The 17,803-nt window shown below is 33.7% G+C and overlaps 1 protein-coding gene across 1 annotated transcript in view; it reads right to left on the reverse strand.

Moving 5' to 3' along the window:
• Nucleotides 1–17,803, reverse strand: part of SYCP2 (synaptonemal complex protein 2) — a 29,673-nt gene that overhangs the window by 1,250 nt on the left and 10,620 nt on the right. Inside the window, exons 17-40 of the mRNA XM_050907387.1 lie at nucleotides 16,638–16,737; nucleotides 15,291–15,409; nucleotides 14,229–14,301; nucleotides 14,071–14,128; nucleotides 13,188–13,324; nucleotides 12,755–12,852; nucleotides 12,124–12,242; nucleotides 11,270–11,300; nucleotides 10,594–10,658; nucleotides 10,429–10,486; nucleotides 9,692–9,747; nucleotides 9,116–9,164; nucleotides 8,820–8,994; nucleotides 8,357–8,424; nucleotides 6,524–6,703; nucleotides 5,545–5,731; nucleotides 4,862–5,112; nucleotides 4,573–4,743; nucleotides 3,749–3,839; nucleotides 2,461–2,622; nucleotides 2,009–2,136; nucleotides 1,260–1,354; nucleotides 1,079–1,178; nucleotides 259–317 (exon numbers count right to left, since the gene is read on the reverse strand). Coding sequence (XP_050763344.1) covers nucleotides 259–317; nucleotides 1,079–1,178; nucleotides 1,260–1,354; nucleotides 2,009–2,136; nucleotides 2,461–2,622; nucleotides 3,749–3,839; nucleotides 4,573–4,743; nucleotides 4,862–5,112; nucleotides 5,545–5,731; nucleotides 6,524–6,703; nucleotides 8,357–8,424; nucleotides 8,820–8,994; nucleotides 9,116–9,164; nucleotides 9,692–9,747; nucleotides 10,429–10,486; nucleotides 10,594–10,658; nucleotides 11,270–11,300; nucleotides 12,124–12,242; nucleotides 12,755–12,852; nucleotides 13,188–13,324; nucleotides 14,071–14,128; nucleotides 14,229–14,301; nucleotides 15,291–15,409; nucleotides 16,638–16,737 — 2,630 coding nt within the window. The remainder of the gene's footprint in view (nucleotides 1–258; nucleotides 318–1,078; nucleotides 1,179–1,259; nucleotides 1,355–2,008; nucleotides 2,137–2,460; nucleotides 2,623–3,748; nucleotides 3,840–4,572; nucleotides 4,744–4,861; nucleotides 5,113–5,544; nucleotides 5,732–6,523; nucleotides 6,704–8,356; nucleotides 8,425–8,819; nucleotides 8,995–9,115; nucleotides 9,165–9,691; nucleotides 9,748–10,428; nucleotides 10,487–10,593; nucleotides 10,659–11,269; nucleotides 11,301–12,123; nucleotides 12,243–12,754; nucleotides 12,853–13,187; nucleotides 13,325–14,070; nucleotides 14,129–14,228; nucleotides 14,302–15,290; nucleotides 15,410–16,637; nucleotides 16,738–17,803) is intronic.

Below are 17,803 nucleotides of genomic sequence, written 5' to 3' on the forward strand. Positions count from 1 at the left end.
TATTTGTACTTAAAAGCATGGATAAATATTACCATCATTGTTACTATTGGAACAGTCCAGCATGTATGTGGAGAAATTTAGATGGAGAATAATTACATTTTTTCATGTAACATAACGTTTTAATCTCATTTTCTCATCTCATCTGCTGTCTCTATTTTATGGAAGAGAGAAATTGCATAGAGAATAGTAGTTGGCCTAACTTGTATCTCAAATGAACAGAACACAAATCCCTACCCAGGACTGATGAAGCCTACTAACCTCTGTTGCTCATTTTTCATGTATGTGCTAAAAGTATGTGTATGTTTTTTCCAAAAGATCTGGAAAGAAAAATATTAATAGATTGTAATCAGTAGGAATTAATATTTTTTGAACTAAAACTGACTGCTATCTAATATGAATAAAATAACCTACAACCACAGACTCAGCACAGAATGGGTAGGAGTTACACAGTCACCACAGAAGCTTGGAAAAAAATAATAAGCTTAGCTGGCAGGATGAGGCACTTCAGGAATTCTATTTTCATGGAACCAGTTTCACCAAAAATCTGTTCTGCATAACAGTTTCAAAACGATGAAAAAGAATACGCATAGCATTTTAAACAGACTTTCCATATAATTTAAAACATGCCTTCAGAGTAAAAGAAAAAAGCGAATATAGTCTTGTGTTTATATGAATATTTGCATATTAATTTTTACATGACAGCATGTAGCAGACCCATAATGTCAACTGGCTTGTTGTAGAACACATAGCAAATCAGGTTCAAATGCCTACATGCTGTTCCTGAAATACAGGCCAGCTGAAAAAAAGGCTCATGAAGTGGGGTAAACAGCCCATTAAAAGTAGCAGTAGTTTATTCTAGGAGGAAAAACATATAGTGGTGATCTATAAATTCTAAGATCATAGCATTAGCCAATCCTAACACCTCAAACTCATTATTTGAAATTTGACCCAACTTTAAGCAAAATGATAAAGGCTTTTAAAATCAGAATTAATGATCTAAAGTTAAAGATGATATGAATAATCTATGGATTCCATAAGAATTAGCTTTTCTCCATGATCAAGCAATTAAAATACAAACCGAGAATTCTTTTTCCATATTTTTCAGGGACTGAGAATCTTTTTCAAAATTCTCAAGTTCCTCAAGGAGAGCAAAATGAAATTTGTCCAGCTGCCTGATCCTACCAAAACAAAATGAGTTACTTTTAGAAGGTATTCATTGCATTTTAAGGGTGTTTTAAAATAAATCTTTCATTACAGACCTGCATTCATGAAGCTGGTAACTCATTGTTGTCAAATGCTCATGGGCAGCTCTTAATGATTGCTTAGTAAAATGATCCATTTTCTGTGAGCGGCTCTATGAGGATGTTTTAACATTAAATTCAGAGTATTTTCACTTTAGGAAAAAAAACTGTAGTATGTTTAGTACTGTAATTGCTTAGTATCACAGATCATACCGAGCAAAAAACCTTTTTTTTTTTTTATCTCCCTATCCTTTAAGGAAAAGCTTTCTGTTAATGAAACGTAAACAAACATGGGTTTATGTTTTTGACAAAATTCTACCCAACTTAATTAGAAGTACATTATTTGAAAAATATATTTCCTCAAAATAGGGCAAGTACACATGGAATGAATGATGTGTGCTTACAGCTGTCTTAGATGAACAAATGCATTATTCAGGCTCATGTTTTCCTTTTTGTAAATAAATTTCATTCATTGGTGTGATAATTTGTTAAAATCAAAACGCAGTATACTCATTACTTTAGATACATAAGCTTATTTTGAAACAACAGACAGGATAAAAAAACAAAACAGCCCTGAGAAAGAAAATCATTGGAGAGTTAGGAATTGAAAAAGGCATAAAAGGAAACGAATTCTGTCATTTCTTGAGGTTCTACACGCATAGCTATTTTCATGTCCTTTTAAGCAAATTCTGTGGTGTAAGACAAGCTATCATTCATATGCCCATGTACCCACACAGACAACTAATATTGTATATGAAATGTCTTGCCTCAATTTTCTTAGTAAATTCTTTTTGGAGCTTCTGACATATACTGATAGCTGAACAACCAGGTTCCCAGATTTCCCCATCCAAAACAGACACATCATTTACAGATACTGTAGATATGCTTTCAGACACTGAAGAGAAGTAAAAAAAGATAACGTGACAATTCAGCATGAAAAAGTATCCTATCTGAAGTTACAACAGGGCCTAGAACAGCTTTTGTTAAATATAGATTAATTTCACCAACTAGATGGCTGAGACCAGTTTCTATTTTCATATCAATTTTCTGACTTTTTAAATGGATAGAGTCTCTAAATATTTAGCATTTCTTTTTATTTCTTTTCTTAAACATATAAAATGCTTTTTTATGGATATTATTTTTTTTGTTAAAACTTCTAATTTGTTACGTTATTTTAAACTTTCGCACAACTATAGTCAACTTTCACTCCATAACTAACCTCTGTAAGTAACAGCATCATCTGTTTTAAATAATTTTCTAGGCTGTAACTTTGTTCTTCTGTTTCCTTCCTTTTCCTCCTCTTTGGTTGTTTCTACTTCATCAGAATTGCTTTCTGTATCGCTGTGGTACCTTCGTTTGAGAAATGTCTGTATAGTCGGTCCTTTAATAAACATGAAAACAATGCTTAATTTTAGGATTATTTAGAACAATGACATGGGAGGATAAAGAAGAGTTTATTGACCCTTTGGATCCAAACTCTAGGAGTGTGTGTCTTGGCTTTAAAGCTCAAGAACTATATAAAAATTAATAAGCATTACATTTATGGAGGGCACGTTCAGTAGATATGAGAACTTGATGTACATGAACAACAGGATTTCAATGGAACACAGAACTCTTTGACCCATGCAGGACTTGCTTGTTAAAGAGATTCATCCTAAGCTCTCTTTTACTGGTAATACCATTATCCCCACTTTTTTCCAGTATCAGTGGGAATGCTTCTAACTCTTAAGAAAGAGCACAACTAACATATTGTCCTGGTTATCAGTGTTGATAACACTCTGATGTTTTAGCTGTTGCTAAGTAGCACTTATCCTAAGCCAAGGACGTTTCAGTTTCCCATGCTCTGCCAGCAAGCAGGTGTGCAAGAAGCTGGGAGGGAGCAGAGCCGGGGCAGCTGACCCCAACTAGCCACAGGGATATTCCATACCATGGAACGTCATGCCCAGTACATGAACAGGGGGGAGTTGGCCAGGAGGGGTGGATTGCTGCTCAGGCATCGGTCAGCGGGTGGTGAGCAATTGCCTTGTGCATCACTTGTCTTTTCTTGGGTTTTATTTCTCTCTCTTTTTTTGTTATATTCCTTTTCATTACTATTATTATTATAGTAATAATTCTTAGTCAGTAGTATATTTTATTTTACTTTAGTTATTAAACTGTTCTTATCTAAACCCACAAGTTTTACCTTATTTTTTCTTTTTTTTTTCCTCCTCCCCATCCCACTGGGAGCGGGGAGGGGGAAGCGGCTGCGTGGTGCTTAGTTGCTGGCTGGGGTTAAACCACGACACTCTTTACAGTAACTGCATTTTGGAGCCCAATTTTCATTTTTTTTGGGGGTAATTAAAACAGCAGAGAAAATCAGAAAAAGAGTAAAAATGGAATTATACTGAAAATATATAAAATAAAACAAGATTAAAAAACTTGGGCCATGTTTTTATGCCAAATAAAATTTTTCTTAACCTTTATGGAGACACATAGAAAGTCTTTTGCTTTAAATTAAATGTTTGTACCTGACTCATGTATGGGGCCATAAGGTTCTTCACTCCAAGACTGTACTTTACTTCCACTGGAAACAGACAATGGAGATGGCGGTACACAATCCTAAAAGAAAAATCACTGATTTATTAGCTTCCAAATTAAAGCATTTTTAGAAGTCTTCATCAGAAATCCACATTTATGTTGCTTTTCATTAAACTAGGGACAAGAATGCAACTACTGTAAGAAAAAAAGAAATCACTGCATGAATTTCTACTAGGTCTCACCACATGAAAGAATAGACTAATTCTTCACCATGTTAATAATTAATGATAGCAATAAGTCAAATGATCAATAAGGTGTAACTGTTTCTTGCAATAGGACACACACAAAATTATTTCTTAAAGTAGTCATTAGTGCTTTTTTCACCAGAAAAAGTACTTACAAGAAGTGGTTTGAAGGTATACAGCAGTTTTTATTTATTTGCCAATGCTACAATAGTTGTTACCTTGAGTAGTACATTAATGCTAAAACTATGAGAGCGCTTTTTCACCTCAAGAATTTTTCCATGCAGATGTCAATTCTTTAATTTGTGAAAAAAATGTTATTGTTAATTATAACTGATCTTGTTGGGATACAATTCTTTCCTTGCATCCATATGATAAACAATTCCCTAATTTATCTCAAATATTTAAAAAATAACTAGTAGGATTTTCCAAGCAGGTCACAAGTAAACATTATATATCATGTTTAACGTTAAGATGGATGCATTTCCCTTAAACCTCACCATCTGTAAAGCAGATAAAATAGATGAGAAGCTGCAGCTCTCTTCTGAAGAGCAAAGGTTTTAGTAACATACCTCTTCTTTAGTTTTGGTGATAGGTTTAGTGATATCTTGTAGTTTTCCTTTAATAGAAAGTGTGTCTGAAAAGCAATGTCTGAAACTTGAATCTTCATTATTATCACGTGTTTCAAATACAGATCCCTTTGCATGTTTTCCACTGACAGTTTTATATGTCGTTAAGCTGAGCTACACATTAACAAAAAGAATCATTATTGAAAGGAGATGTACAAAAGCATAAAACAGTTAGCAGCTGAATGGAACAATTTCAGTTAAAATAACTGTAGAGTAACTTTAATATTCTTACCAAAGATGCTTCAGTTAAAACTGGTGAGAAACTTTTATTTCCAAATGTTAACTTTTTACCAGTCGTCTCAGGGGACTGATTTAGACATATACTTTGAATATTTTCTTTTTCTGGACAGAAATTATTGGGAGAGATTCCTTTCTCAAAGTTTAACATTTCCCTTTTTTCTGGTGTTGACTCCTGAAGACCAGGTGATCTTTCACTATAAGTATGCTCTTGAGTAACATCTCCTTCTGATATTCTTTCAGCACCTAGAAAGCAGTTACTTAACTGTCAGCATGAGGAATGGAAGTTAAAAAAAGGTAAGTTAAAGCCCCATATTGCTAACTGTTCCCACTCTAGGTATTTGCAAGTCTCAGACGTGTGGAATTTTACTTTAAGTGTTGGCATATGACTTGCCACACTTGCACTTTTTGCACTCTCCGCACTATTTTAGCGGTTACCAAATTCATTCTAACACTTATGTCTTGCGCTTCTATATTATGCTGAAGTCAACTGCACCAATCTATAAAAGTGTTAGTGACATATTAATACACTTCCTTAAATTATGTGGTACACACTGAATGAGGGGATATCGCTTATTTTAAAAAGCATGAAATAAATGTAAAATTGTACTACTGTGATCATCCTAACCCCCAACTTCTGACACAGTATTGCTATAAACTAGAAGTCAAAATACCTACATCTCATTGTCTCAAGAGATGCAGGACTCTCGGATGAAGGCATTTCAAATTCCTTTTGTTCTGCAGAATTCTTTGATTTAATAAACTCTTTATGTACATAGTTAGCTACTCTCTTTGGCTCCACAGATACAATATTCTGGAGTTCCTTCTCCTGATTATCATCCTTGTTTTCCCCATTCATATGCTTCTATTAAAATACAAAGTTTATATAAACATTATTTGTAAACATACGGAAGTGTATATATATATATGCAGGCAAAGAGCATATTATCTATATGTACCGTTGAACAAGCAGAAGGTCCAAAAAGGAACATCATTAGAAGTACTTAAATTCATCAGGATATCAGGTCTTCTAATATCAATAAGCATTGAATTTGTTTAATTCAGCACCCAAATTTCTATTCTTATGAACTTCTTAACTATTGGAGGCAATTACTGATGCTTCAGGATTTAATCAATGAAGTTTACAGACCTATCCATAAACATTGAAATGTTATGCTAAAAGAATGAAAATGTTTTAGCACCTAACATCATTGCTTAATTTACTAAAAATCCTATTTGGATATTCAGCAAATGTATTGACATACCCTCCCCTCTATCAAGTCAGCATTTTCTATTGTACACAGAATAGGCATAGCATTATCAAAACCATATTATCTAAAAGAACAAAATATGGATCACTGAAACCTCCCATTTAATAGACATTTTCAAAATAAAGGACTTGGTAGTTCTTTGCAGCAGAATAAATTTCATAAATAGAAACTGAAATACTATTATGACCTAGAAGATTATTTAGGACTGATTTTCCTAGCACCTACATACTCTTTATTAAAAAAGGGCACTACTAGAAATAATAAATAAAAATAATTTCAACTTGCTCATGTCGGGCACTTAAAATTCAGGAGTACTAAGCGGACCAGAGTTTATTTTGAAAAATATGGCAGAAGTGGATTTTTAAGAATAAAGTGCAACTGTATACCTGTATTTTTGATTTCTCCTCCTTAGAGGTACATGCTGAAGATTTGCTTTCACTCTCTGACTCTGAACTGGAAGGCTCTTTGTAATTTTTTGCTAATGCTGCTCTTCGAGGTCGTTTTTGTCTGGTGGTTTGTTCTACCGTTTCATCAGTTCTTGAATTCTGTTTTTTACATTCGTTTATCTTTGGAAGAATAAAAACATCTTCAGTTTATATCAGAATGATTAATAAATAAATATATAAGAATAAATGGCAGGTAGCTTGGTTTCATTACTTGAAATCCATTATTTCAAAACAACTAAAAAAGTTTAACTTTATCAAAGCTCAGAGAGTCCAACCATCAGTCTACTAAGCATTTTGGGAAGATAATTTTCACTGTAGATAGGGCACAGTGCAGTCAGGAATGTAAGACTCAAAAAAGTGAAGAGGCAAAATAAATGCCATTTTTTGAACTACAGCAAAGCTGAAGTGGGTTTCCAAAGCTTGCTCTCTGAAATATGTGCACATTTAAATTAGACTGTAACTGGTTTGAAATAGAACAAAACCGTAAGCCTGCATAGTGAGCAGGAACCAGTATCCTTGATCATCACCTCTGAACTGATTACCTTAACCACTAGACTAGAATGAGTTTTCCTTTCTATCCGTCCCCCTTCTACCTCATAACTACTGCCACTCTCTCTACATAGCAGTCAATGTTCAGAAATAGAGCAAAGCATGTTCTCACTGAAAGTACCCCAGGGACCTGACATTAGAAGGGACGTAAAACGTAAATGTAACGCCTCTCAGACTAGGAGAGATTAGAATTCTTGCCTCCTACTCTCTCGAAAAGTGCTCTATGCAAAACATACACTTTCCTAGCTTCCTCATCTCCAGGGTCAAGTCTATTAGTGACTTCTGGGGCTTCAGATGCTCTCCATCTAAGTCTATACAGTAGTGGAACCCTACCTCCTCAAAGCAGGCACTTTGAACTTGCTTGGGTAGATCTGGGGAATTTCGCTACTAAAAAAGGACACATTTTAGTAAGTAGACGGATTCAACATTGGGCAACTGAAGCCCTCTTTAGTTTTGATTTACGTGGACTAACATCACCATCACTACATACATATGGTGATCATATTTTCACATGCATGATTTACATTGAGTGCATGTATGTGGCTTTAAGCTACTAACATTAAATAGATTTGAATAATTATGGTACAGTCTGAGAGATAAAAGAGTAGTCTGGAGGGGACGGGGAAGGTTTTTGGGGTTTTTTTGGTGGCTTTTGTTTTTTAAACTGTGGCTTACAGACATCTACAAGCACCTTCCATTAACATGTTCATAATAACTTATAATTTATTATACTCCCAAATTTAATATGCTTACAATATTTTGCAATTATTATTCTTTCTGAACATCTGTAACGTTTTTCTTTTCATAGTTTCACTATGTTACATATATTCGTTTAAAGAAATTATAATCTCAAAGGTATTAAAATTCAATTAAGCACATTAGATACATGAAAACGCTCGCTGAAAAGCTAATGGCATATTCAATGGAGTAGATGGCTATTAAGCAGTAAATAGACATAATCAATAATTTTAAGTAATAAAACTTACAAAAGCATCAATGTATAATCATTCTAACTCATAGCTAGTATTATGCCTGAAATACTAGCTAAATACTACATAAAAAGAATATAGTACCTGAAAAGAACAAACTGTATTTAACAAATGATCTTGAAATAAGTATGGAGAAATGGCACATATTTATAAAAAATTATTTTAAAACAGTTTCTGTAGTGAATTAAGACATTTTGAATATGTATTACAAGTCTAGTTGCAAATTTACATTTACCTTTTTCTTATTTGCATTTTTGCCTTTAGGTTTATCCATGCGGCAAGCAGGTTCAGAGAATTTATCTGCTGTTACAATACATAAAGTTAGAATAATCAGCAAAATATTCAAATGTTTGACATTTAGAGTTTTAGCTGTAAAATTATAGAATCACTTTTATGCCTGCAAACTTACTGATTCAGTAAACTGCTTTCAGCACATTATTTTAAAAAGCCAAAGGTTTTTTTTGTTGACAACAACCTCCACCTGTCCCATCCTCCAATAATTTTCCATGTTAAAATCCTGACTTTTTGGAAATTAACCTTTATAAATGATTAGAACTAATTTGAAAATTCCTTATGCTTGGAAATAAGACAACAAAAACATATTGTATTTGCAACACAGCACATTACATGCTGTGCAGTAAATATCTATGGACAAACTTATTGCAGCATTCTTAAGAAATACGGAAAAAGTTTCTTACTTTTGTCTGTGCTTACTGGTTTCCCTAAGTTTTTATTTCTACTGTAATCAATTAACTGGGCTTTAGATTTTCTATTTGATTCTTGTAGCCAACTAACGTCTGTCTTGCTGTCATCGCCTCTGTATTCTGTGTCTGTGTCACTAAAGAGATGCTTCTTGTTTTGATTGTTTCTAGTCTACAAAAACCAAAAAAGTTCTTAAGTTATTGATTTACCTTTAATATACCTTTCACTTATATAATTGGTATTTAAAGGCAGGAAGACAAGGTATACTGATCCACAAAAATCTGAGCCTTACTTTTTTTCTCCCTTTCACTTCAGTGCTAGTTTTACTGTCATCTGCGTTCCTTAATTAGAAAAAGAAAAACCACCTTTAAACGATACATTTAAAAATACTTATTCTAAATCTTTCTACTATTCATGTGATATGTGGATTAAGGATTCAAACAAATGTACCTACTTCCGTTTTCACATCCATTTTGGAAATATCTGTTTACCTTAAACCCTAAAGGATGTGCTTTTTTGCTAATGATCAGTAAGAACACACGGTAACAATATGTCCCTTTGCAGGCTGATCGTTAACAAAAAACTACCCCCTTCTATTCAGAAGTTTATATCCCCGTAGCATTCCATGAAGAGAACTAAAGCTGTTTTCTTCATGAAACACATTCTTCCTTTTTATCAGCTTCCCAAAGGAAAATCATGAAACAGCCTAGGAGACCACAGCAGCTATGTTTATTGCTTGAAAAAACAACACAGTCAAGATATTATTGTCATGCATACATTCCCTGGATTTTCATAGTGGAATGCTGGAGAATGCAGACAGTACTATTCTTGATAATCAGCAGACTAGGACACAATATAACATCCCTACCCTTTTTTGTTTGGATCTGTATGAACACTCAGTTCAGTAACTTTCAATTCTTGGATCTAAAAATGTAAATAAGAAACAAATGAAGGTTTTCATTTGTTATACAATGTCAACAAAATTACACAGATATCAGACAGTAACAGCTTTTTTGCTCAGGTTTTATACTCAGCAATTCACTTACAATGATTAATTTCTATCTTAGAAATTATTTAAGAACAGAGCTGCTAGTTAAAACCAACTGGAACTGACTGAAGCTTTCAGTATCTCAAACTAATACATTAGTTTCCATCCACTTGCTTCACTACCTTCACCAATTCAGCAGGCTCCTCTGAGCCATAAGAAGCAAAACTATCTTCTGTTGTCTTTTGCTCTTCTCTTAGCTAGATTTTCTTTTTACTCAAGTATCTGGGCAAAGATGTCTCTACAATGGGGATTGGAAGTACGGCAATAATGCTTTCAGGATAATAGGATAATTTAAAAATAATGATACTCCTAACAAACTGTTTTATTCTTAATTCAGGAAAACATCGTAATAGCTTTAAGTGACCAGAACCTTAGGATAGTGTATATAATTATACATTTGAAAGTGATGGAGGTATTTCCATGGCAAACTTTTTTCCCTACTTAGTTCAGTGATATAATTTGAACTTTTAGATGTTAACTGTACTTTCAGTAGACATAAGTTGACTAAGCTCCTTTATATTCTATTCATAACATATTGGTTTCAGTTGTATTCTTACTCCAAGCTTTATTGTAGGCTGATCAAACCCACTGATGTTAAAGTTGTAGACATCATCCCTGTCAAACAGACACAGAGATCAATTTTGTGACTGAATTAATGAACATTTCACAAAGTTAGGTATCGGTAATAAGAAATTTTGTTTGAAAATGTTTTAACTACTTACATAATATGACCAGCAGTTATATTAAGAAAAGTAGTAGTTTTCAGGTTTCTATCCTGAACTTCTTCCTATACATAAAGTTAACTCACATGTCAAATTTGGACTATGCATTCATACACAGTCATCTCAAAAAGCAAGTTCTTCATCATGAACATATGAAAAAACCTAGCAGCTGCTCAGATTTCCACTCGATTAGCAACAGTACAATATGGCAAAAGGGGATAACAGCTAGTAGAAACTACATCTTTTAGAATTTATCCTTTAAGGATATCAACAAAAGCTCTGAATTTTTTTTTCCCCCCATACATTAAGACTAATTTCTGTGTCCTGGCTATATTCCCTTTAAGGATTCTATAATCTCATTTACTATAATATTTTAGTTCTAAATATTTAGCATTGCCATGTTCAAAAGGAACAGATTCAATTATATAATATGTAAACAGAAATTAATTTGGGTTTCACTGGCTGATAGTTGCCTGCAAAAATATTATTCCACATAAGTAAATATATAAAAAATATTTTAAGTATATACAGTCAATGCATAATTAATATTAACATCTACAGATATTTAACATTCAGCGATATTTGTGAACTTTCGCTTTACATCTACTAGCTACCACCATATATGTACATATATCTGATATGAAAAAAATCTCCAACAAAAGCAATAATATGTTACCTTAGAGACACAGGATTTATTTAAATGTGGCCTAAAAAATAAGGATACATTTTGTTAAATGCTAATTAGAATATATGCATTAGAATACTGCTTCTATAAATAAAAGCCTTATCAAACACAACAAATTTATTCAGGCATTTAAATACAAACCCAAGTGGATTAAGAGAGATCAGCCTCTTTCATTTTTGCGCTCTAGAAAAATTCATTCCAGATCACACAGCTATACTGCAGGTTCTGCACGTCTTCCAAGTCCCCATCCAAAAGATTTAAAAGGTGACATAGCCTAACTATTCCAGTCCTTTGTCATCCAGTTACAATCAAACATGGAGAGCATATAATTATATGTAAAGTGTATCTCCAAGCATCAGTTCCAGCTGAGACTGGACTGATTTTCTGATTTAAGAATTTGTTAAATTTAAACTCTCTAACAGTCAACTCTTTCAGGAAGAGAGAACTAGGAACTTTAGATAATCAGAAAACTGATGACTGAATCCAAGTTTGACCCCCAAACTATGATGACAAGATGGAGACACCCAACATGTGCAGCGCCCATGAACTATCCCAGTTAATTTCTCTCCACAAAACATGTTGTGAGTGAGTGAATGAGCGAAAGACCACTGAATACAGTTTCTAACAGCCTTTGTAGTTATTTCAACTACTGGAACTACTAATAGTTATTTCAACTACTTTTGACCTCTAGTCTCCTACTCTTCGGTACAAGAGGGTTTATCAGAAGTGAACAAACGATTCAGATGAAAGCAGGATGTGAAATAACTGTAGACAGCGGAGTAGATCACAGACAAAGCCACATGCACAAAAAGAATAAGCACAAAAGTATATAGTTCACATCATACCTGTAAAAACCCAAGGAGTCTCTTGCTTTGCTTTTCTCATCAGTCTTTACTTTATATCTGTCACTGATTTTACTAATTAGTGATTTTGTTGCATCTGTCATTTCTTTAGACTTTGTTTTCTATAAAAATAGAGTTTAAGACTCGATTTTGAACCCATTCAACAGAAGGGCAAAGCTGATAACAGAACTACAGGTTCCCAACGATCACCTAAACTTCATTAAATATCTTCCAGATCTACTAAATCACATTCCTTTGAAAAACATTTTCCCTTCCATTCCCCAAAACAGTGAGCAATAAAACATCAGTTTAGCAGATATTTTCTTTTAAATGTTGTGTTTTTGTGTACAACATTCAAAAGTGAATGAAGTGCATAAGAAGCACAAGTTGGTGCTTATTTAAGAATTATTTTTTAAAAAGATGATTTTTAAAAAGAAATTCAGAGTAAACTACTCTTAAACAGGTCACACTGAAAAAGTAAACAGTGATGCTGACATTTAATTCACTCAGTATTAGTCAAAAGTCAATTAAAAATAAGCTTGTGACTAAATGAAAGTATAATACAAATTTTGAACACTGAAAAATTGACGATTCTCTTAATTGCAAGTCAAAGAAATGAAGGTAAGAAACTCACCATCTTTGATTGTTTTGGATTTGCAGGCTCTTTTCTCAAGAGACCATCAGGTTCCTCTTTTGTAAAATCAGAATGCAAAGATGTTTCGGAAACGTTAGCTGAAAGAAATGTTTTAAATGATGTTTCAGTAGTAGTTTAAATATGTTTCCCTTCTGTACTTAACAGTTTCTGTTCAAAATGATTAACACACTGACTGTCCACTAAGTATTTTGCAGTTTTCTTTCCTCAAGGTATCAGTTTAATTTTCTTGGTTTTCTTCTGTTTTTTAATTTCTTTGTTTATCTGGAGAGATACTTCAAAAAATTGAATAAATGCTTTTTGTTTCACAGCTCTTTCACTAACAATAGAAACTAATATAGGGGAAAAAAAAGCACAGCTGTAGGTTAAAAATTCATCTGAAACATTTTTAACACTAACAAAGTGTGAACATAACCTGGATGGGATGTACGTGCCAATGACGGATTTAGCTTTTGCTTGTTACCAGTTGTTATATTCCTCTCAGGAACAGAGCATGCTCTTTTTTTCCACGTTTTGGTTTTATCAAAGGAACTCTCCAAAAGACCAGGCAGCCTAACAAAGATAATACCATCTTATTATCAGTGAATTGCAGAAAGTGAGTCTTAATTATAATAAATACACATCACAAAATAGGAAAATAGTGATATCTTGTAGATATCAATGCATTTTACATTGGTACCTAAGCCTGCTACCATTGTTCAATTAACCAATGCATTGTAAAATGGCAAACCTTCAGAAACAACATACATTTTTAAGTCAACTTCAAAAAGGCAACAATATCCTGTGGCCATCATTAAACCTTGAATCTAGACAACTCTATGGTGTGTCAAATCTACTACTTTTTATGGCACAGTTCACATATATAAACCCATCTGCCATTTGTATTTTACCTTCTGATGTCATCTGAAAGAATTACTCTCCTTGTTACTACTAAAGCTTACTTAAACTCCTGCTCTGGTCTTGTTAATCAGTACTATTTTCATAAACAGACTCACCAATTTAAAGTTTATGATTAAGACAACAGAATAGTATTGTTCATGAAGTAGTCTTAGCAAATACATGTAAGAGTGCTGGTTTGGTACCATGAATTTCAGAATAAAAAAAATAAAACTACATATTATGTGACCTGACATACACAGCCAACAGTTCTTAATGCAGCTCTCAGGGAAGACAACACAATTAAATTCTCGCATTTGCTGAAACTATCCAACGAAATTTCAATTCTGGCAATACTTAAAAATACTCCCTTCAAAGTGAGTGACGACGACAGTGACTTGGTATTCTTTTCCAATACTTACGAAGGTTTCTTGCTTCTCCCTACTGGCTGAGAATCAGGAACAATATCTAACGCTTCATCTAAATGAGACATTAATTTGGTATCAATTATTATTACAAAAGAAATGGAGAAAATTAAAATAATTTTAAAAGGACTATCAACACTTGTAACATTACTTGCCTAAAGTTTGCTTTTGTGTTGCCTCAATTTCTGCCTCTTGTATCATTTCTAAAACTTCTTCAGCACACATTTGCTACAGTAGGATAACATCCAAAGGAAAATATTAGTGTAAGACTATAAACAGTATAACCTCATAAACTTGTATTTTCCCTAATAAAACATGAAATTATTTTTTTGTTTCATAGAAGTGCCGATTCCACTACCTTTTCAGGTAGTTTTGCCTCATTTGACTTCCTGATCTTCTGTTCTGTTTCACAATGTTCATTTTCTAGTGTACATCTTTGCCCACTCTAAAAAGCACAGTAAGTAACACTGACAATTGCAATCCATAAAAGCAAAAGAAGTAAAATTCTCCTAGAAAGTAACACTTCAAATATTCTAAACTACACATTCCATATGTTAAAGCCTTTTTCTAAAGCATGGCTATATCGAAAAATGCTTCAGAATCCCATAGTCTGGGATTTGACCTGAATCTGACCCAGAAAGACATCAGAACCAGAAATAAAATAAAAATGTTACTTTGAAGTCTTTGTTCAACTGGAACAGAAGCAAAAAATACATATACTCACACTGCAGTCAGTGACACCTATGTAGTTTTGTTTCATTTTAGTGAATGCCTAATCAAAAATGCACTAAACCCGATGCTATAAATGCTATAACCTGAAGACTTTAACATTTCAGAACTATAGCTGAATGTATTATGTTTTTAAGAGTATTTCAACACTGCATAATTAATTTGAGATTCTGTGCATATACCATTCTCATATTATACACAAAGGAAGAATTGTGGTTCTAGTAAAAGCAAGTTAACTCGGGGTTCAGAACTGACGCGTGAATGCAAATTTTAGCTAATTTTGTAAGAGTTCAGTCTGACTTTAGACATATTAAAGCTGAAATCCAGAGGACAAGAAAACATTATGCAATAACATAGAACACACTATTTTCTAAAAGTGAGTTGCTGACTGCAAAACTCTAGCTCTTTAAAATATGAATTAGGAACAAATTAGAATACAAATTAATGTTATTCTAAGTAAAAGACTTAGCTACAGATGACATGCATACTCCAGTACGTTCTTGATAGAAATTCTTTGTTCTGGTCTCATTTATTGCATTATTGTTAGACCTTTCAGCAGAGCTCATCATCTCCAAAGGTAATTTAAATCGTCCTTTACAAGGAGTGGCTGAAAACAAACCAGAGACATGTTAGAATTCTACCATTTCTCCTATTACGATTACTGTGCTGTCTGTGACATCAATATGAAGAGTTTTGCCCACGATCACATCTATTCCACGAACTTTAAAACAAGTTGGCTAGTATTTATATCAACTCATTATGTACCTTTTATAATTCTATTGATTTCAATTAAGTTATACAGAGGTTAATGAGTCCATAGACTGTGGATGTCTGGAGGCAAGCAATGCTTTTTACAGCCTGGTTCTGGTAGAAAATAGTTGGTCACCTATTTAAAGGTTTTACTGTAATATATTTTTGCTGGAATAGACTGTGCGGTTAAGTTCCAAATAAAAAAGTTACAGAAGTTCTCTGTCTTGTTCCATCCTAATCTGAAAATGCTTTCTTTTCTAGCCTCTGTTACTCTTAATTTATATGTGATACATGGATATACATAACTAAGGATACTGATGCACTTGAGACAGTTAAAGCAAGAAAATTAAATTCATTAGTCATGCAGTTCTGCCACTAGTTGCATCTCCAGCCTCTACTGGTCTTTGTCTTACAAATCTCTCCCTAGTAGAAAGTATTAAATATCTGTTACAGTAAGACTATTAGTAGGAAAGTGATGACTCCTATTTGTGATAAAGTCTTTTCCTTATCCTTTTCTCTGTAGGAAGCACTTTTGATGTAAGCATCAGTAGCACTGGACCTCTGATTCAACCTTGCAGTGGATCCCACCTTGCTCACTGGCCATATAATCAACTGCCCCTTGAAGAAAAACATGCAGTTTCTAGATAAGAGTAAAATGCAAGTGATAGATGTACACACTGGGGAAAGCTGATTTTCCACCGCAACTGCTATAAAAGCACTAACTGCCGAGAATTCTTTAAACCAAGAGCATATGAGGAGAGACATGAAAAAACACCTATGTTTTAGGTCTTCTAATCGATTGCTGACTTCTCAGCTTGCCCCAGCACAAACAGCTGACTGACAGCAGCAGTAAAAACAATAGGTGGCCTTCAGCTGTTCGGAATGCATATGGAGTTACTATCCTGCATCATGTCTATGGATCAGTAGCAAATGGCCTAGTTTACAAATTTCAAGTTTAAAGCACCTGCTAGGGAGATTTTATAAGCTCTACTTTTTATTTCCAGCTCTGCAAAGGATCACAGTTCATGCTTGTTTCGAAGATGATTTATAGCATATTTTTACCCTGAAAGTACTTGTAAACTTACATGTGCTAACAAATACCAGTGGACTCCTTGTGGAAAATCTTGTAGTTCCAGGAATAAGCACGGATGCTTCAGACACCTTCCTTTTACAAGATGTAGTTATCTTGAGGAGCAGAAAAAACTTGATCATAATACACAGATTTAAGGATGACTACACAAGATTTTAGAAAATCTATTTCCAACAGTCTTTTGACACTTTCTATTATTGGAATGTCAATTGCTCTTGCTGCACACATCAATGTAATGTCATTTTTACGCAGTTCCCTTTTTAGAGAAAGTTCACCATAATACTTGGAATTATATGATACTTAAAACTAATGTTTTTAAACCAAGATCTGTGATTGTTGTTTTCTAAATTAATTCAATAAAGTACGGACAAATCCTGTCCCTTGTCAACAATCAAAGTAACCAAGATGATTCCCAGGAGCTTCTGCAAAGCTATCACATAAGCCACAAACCAGCTGAACCTCAGGCATAGGTTTACTAGACTACAGCTAGGAAGACAGGCGCTGCATGTCTGTTGCATGACGAAGACATGGTGACACTGCTTTATCTTTTCCCCCATCCCTAGCATATCTGTAGTTAGTCCTAGTATAACCATAATACGTTTATAACTTTTGAGTGATTGTGGGGCAAAAGAAACACCAGGCTTAATGAATTTGGCTCCTCTCAGTTTAAACCAGAGAATCAGCTATGCATAGGAACGTATTGTCCCATGAAATTGTCATTCGAATAACCAGGATACAGGATTCATCTTGACAACCACATGCTTTTTTGTAATCATCAGTCTTTGTGAATGCCAAGCCTATAGGACTTGTCTCCAATTACAGCTGTTACTATTGCTGATCATTAGTAAGTCCCCAGAGGCTATACTAGACTTTCGCATAACATAAGAGATCTAAGCATGTCTTGAAAACATTTCTCTTTAAAGAGAATTCTCAGAGCATAATGGTCTAAAAAAAACGTTAACAATCGCTCTTTATTTTTGTCACATTGTTATCGTTTCAAAATACATAATAATGAGAAATTTTTTTGCAAAGGAATTTATATAGCTTAGTGTCAAGTCATAAGAAAAACAATCAAACCCTGTATTAATTATATTTCAACTGTAAAATAACAGGGGTTTTATATTATAAAATATGATAAATATTTAAATTGACTTGTATTTT

Source organism: Gymnogyps californianus, chromosome 17 (assembly GCF_018139145.2).
Source record: "Gymnogyps californianus isolate 813 chromosome 17, ASM1813914v2, whole genome shotgun sequence".
In the NCBI taxonomy this organism is placed as follows: Eukaryota; Metazoa; Chordata; class Aves; order Accipitriformes; family Cathartidae; genus Gymnogyps; species Gymnogyps californianus.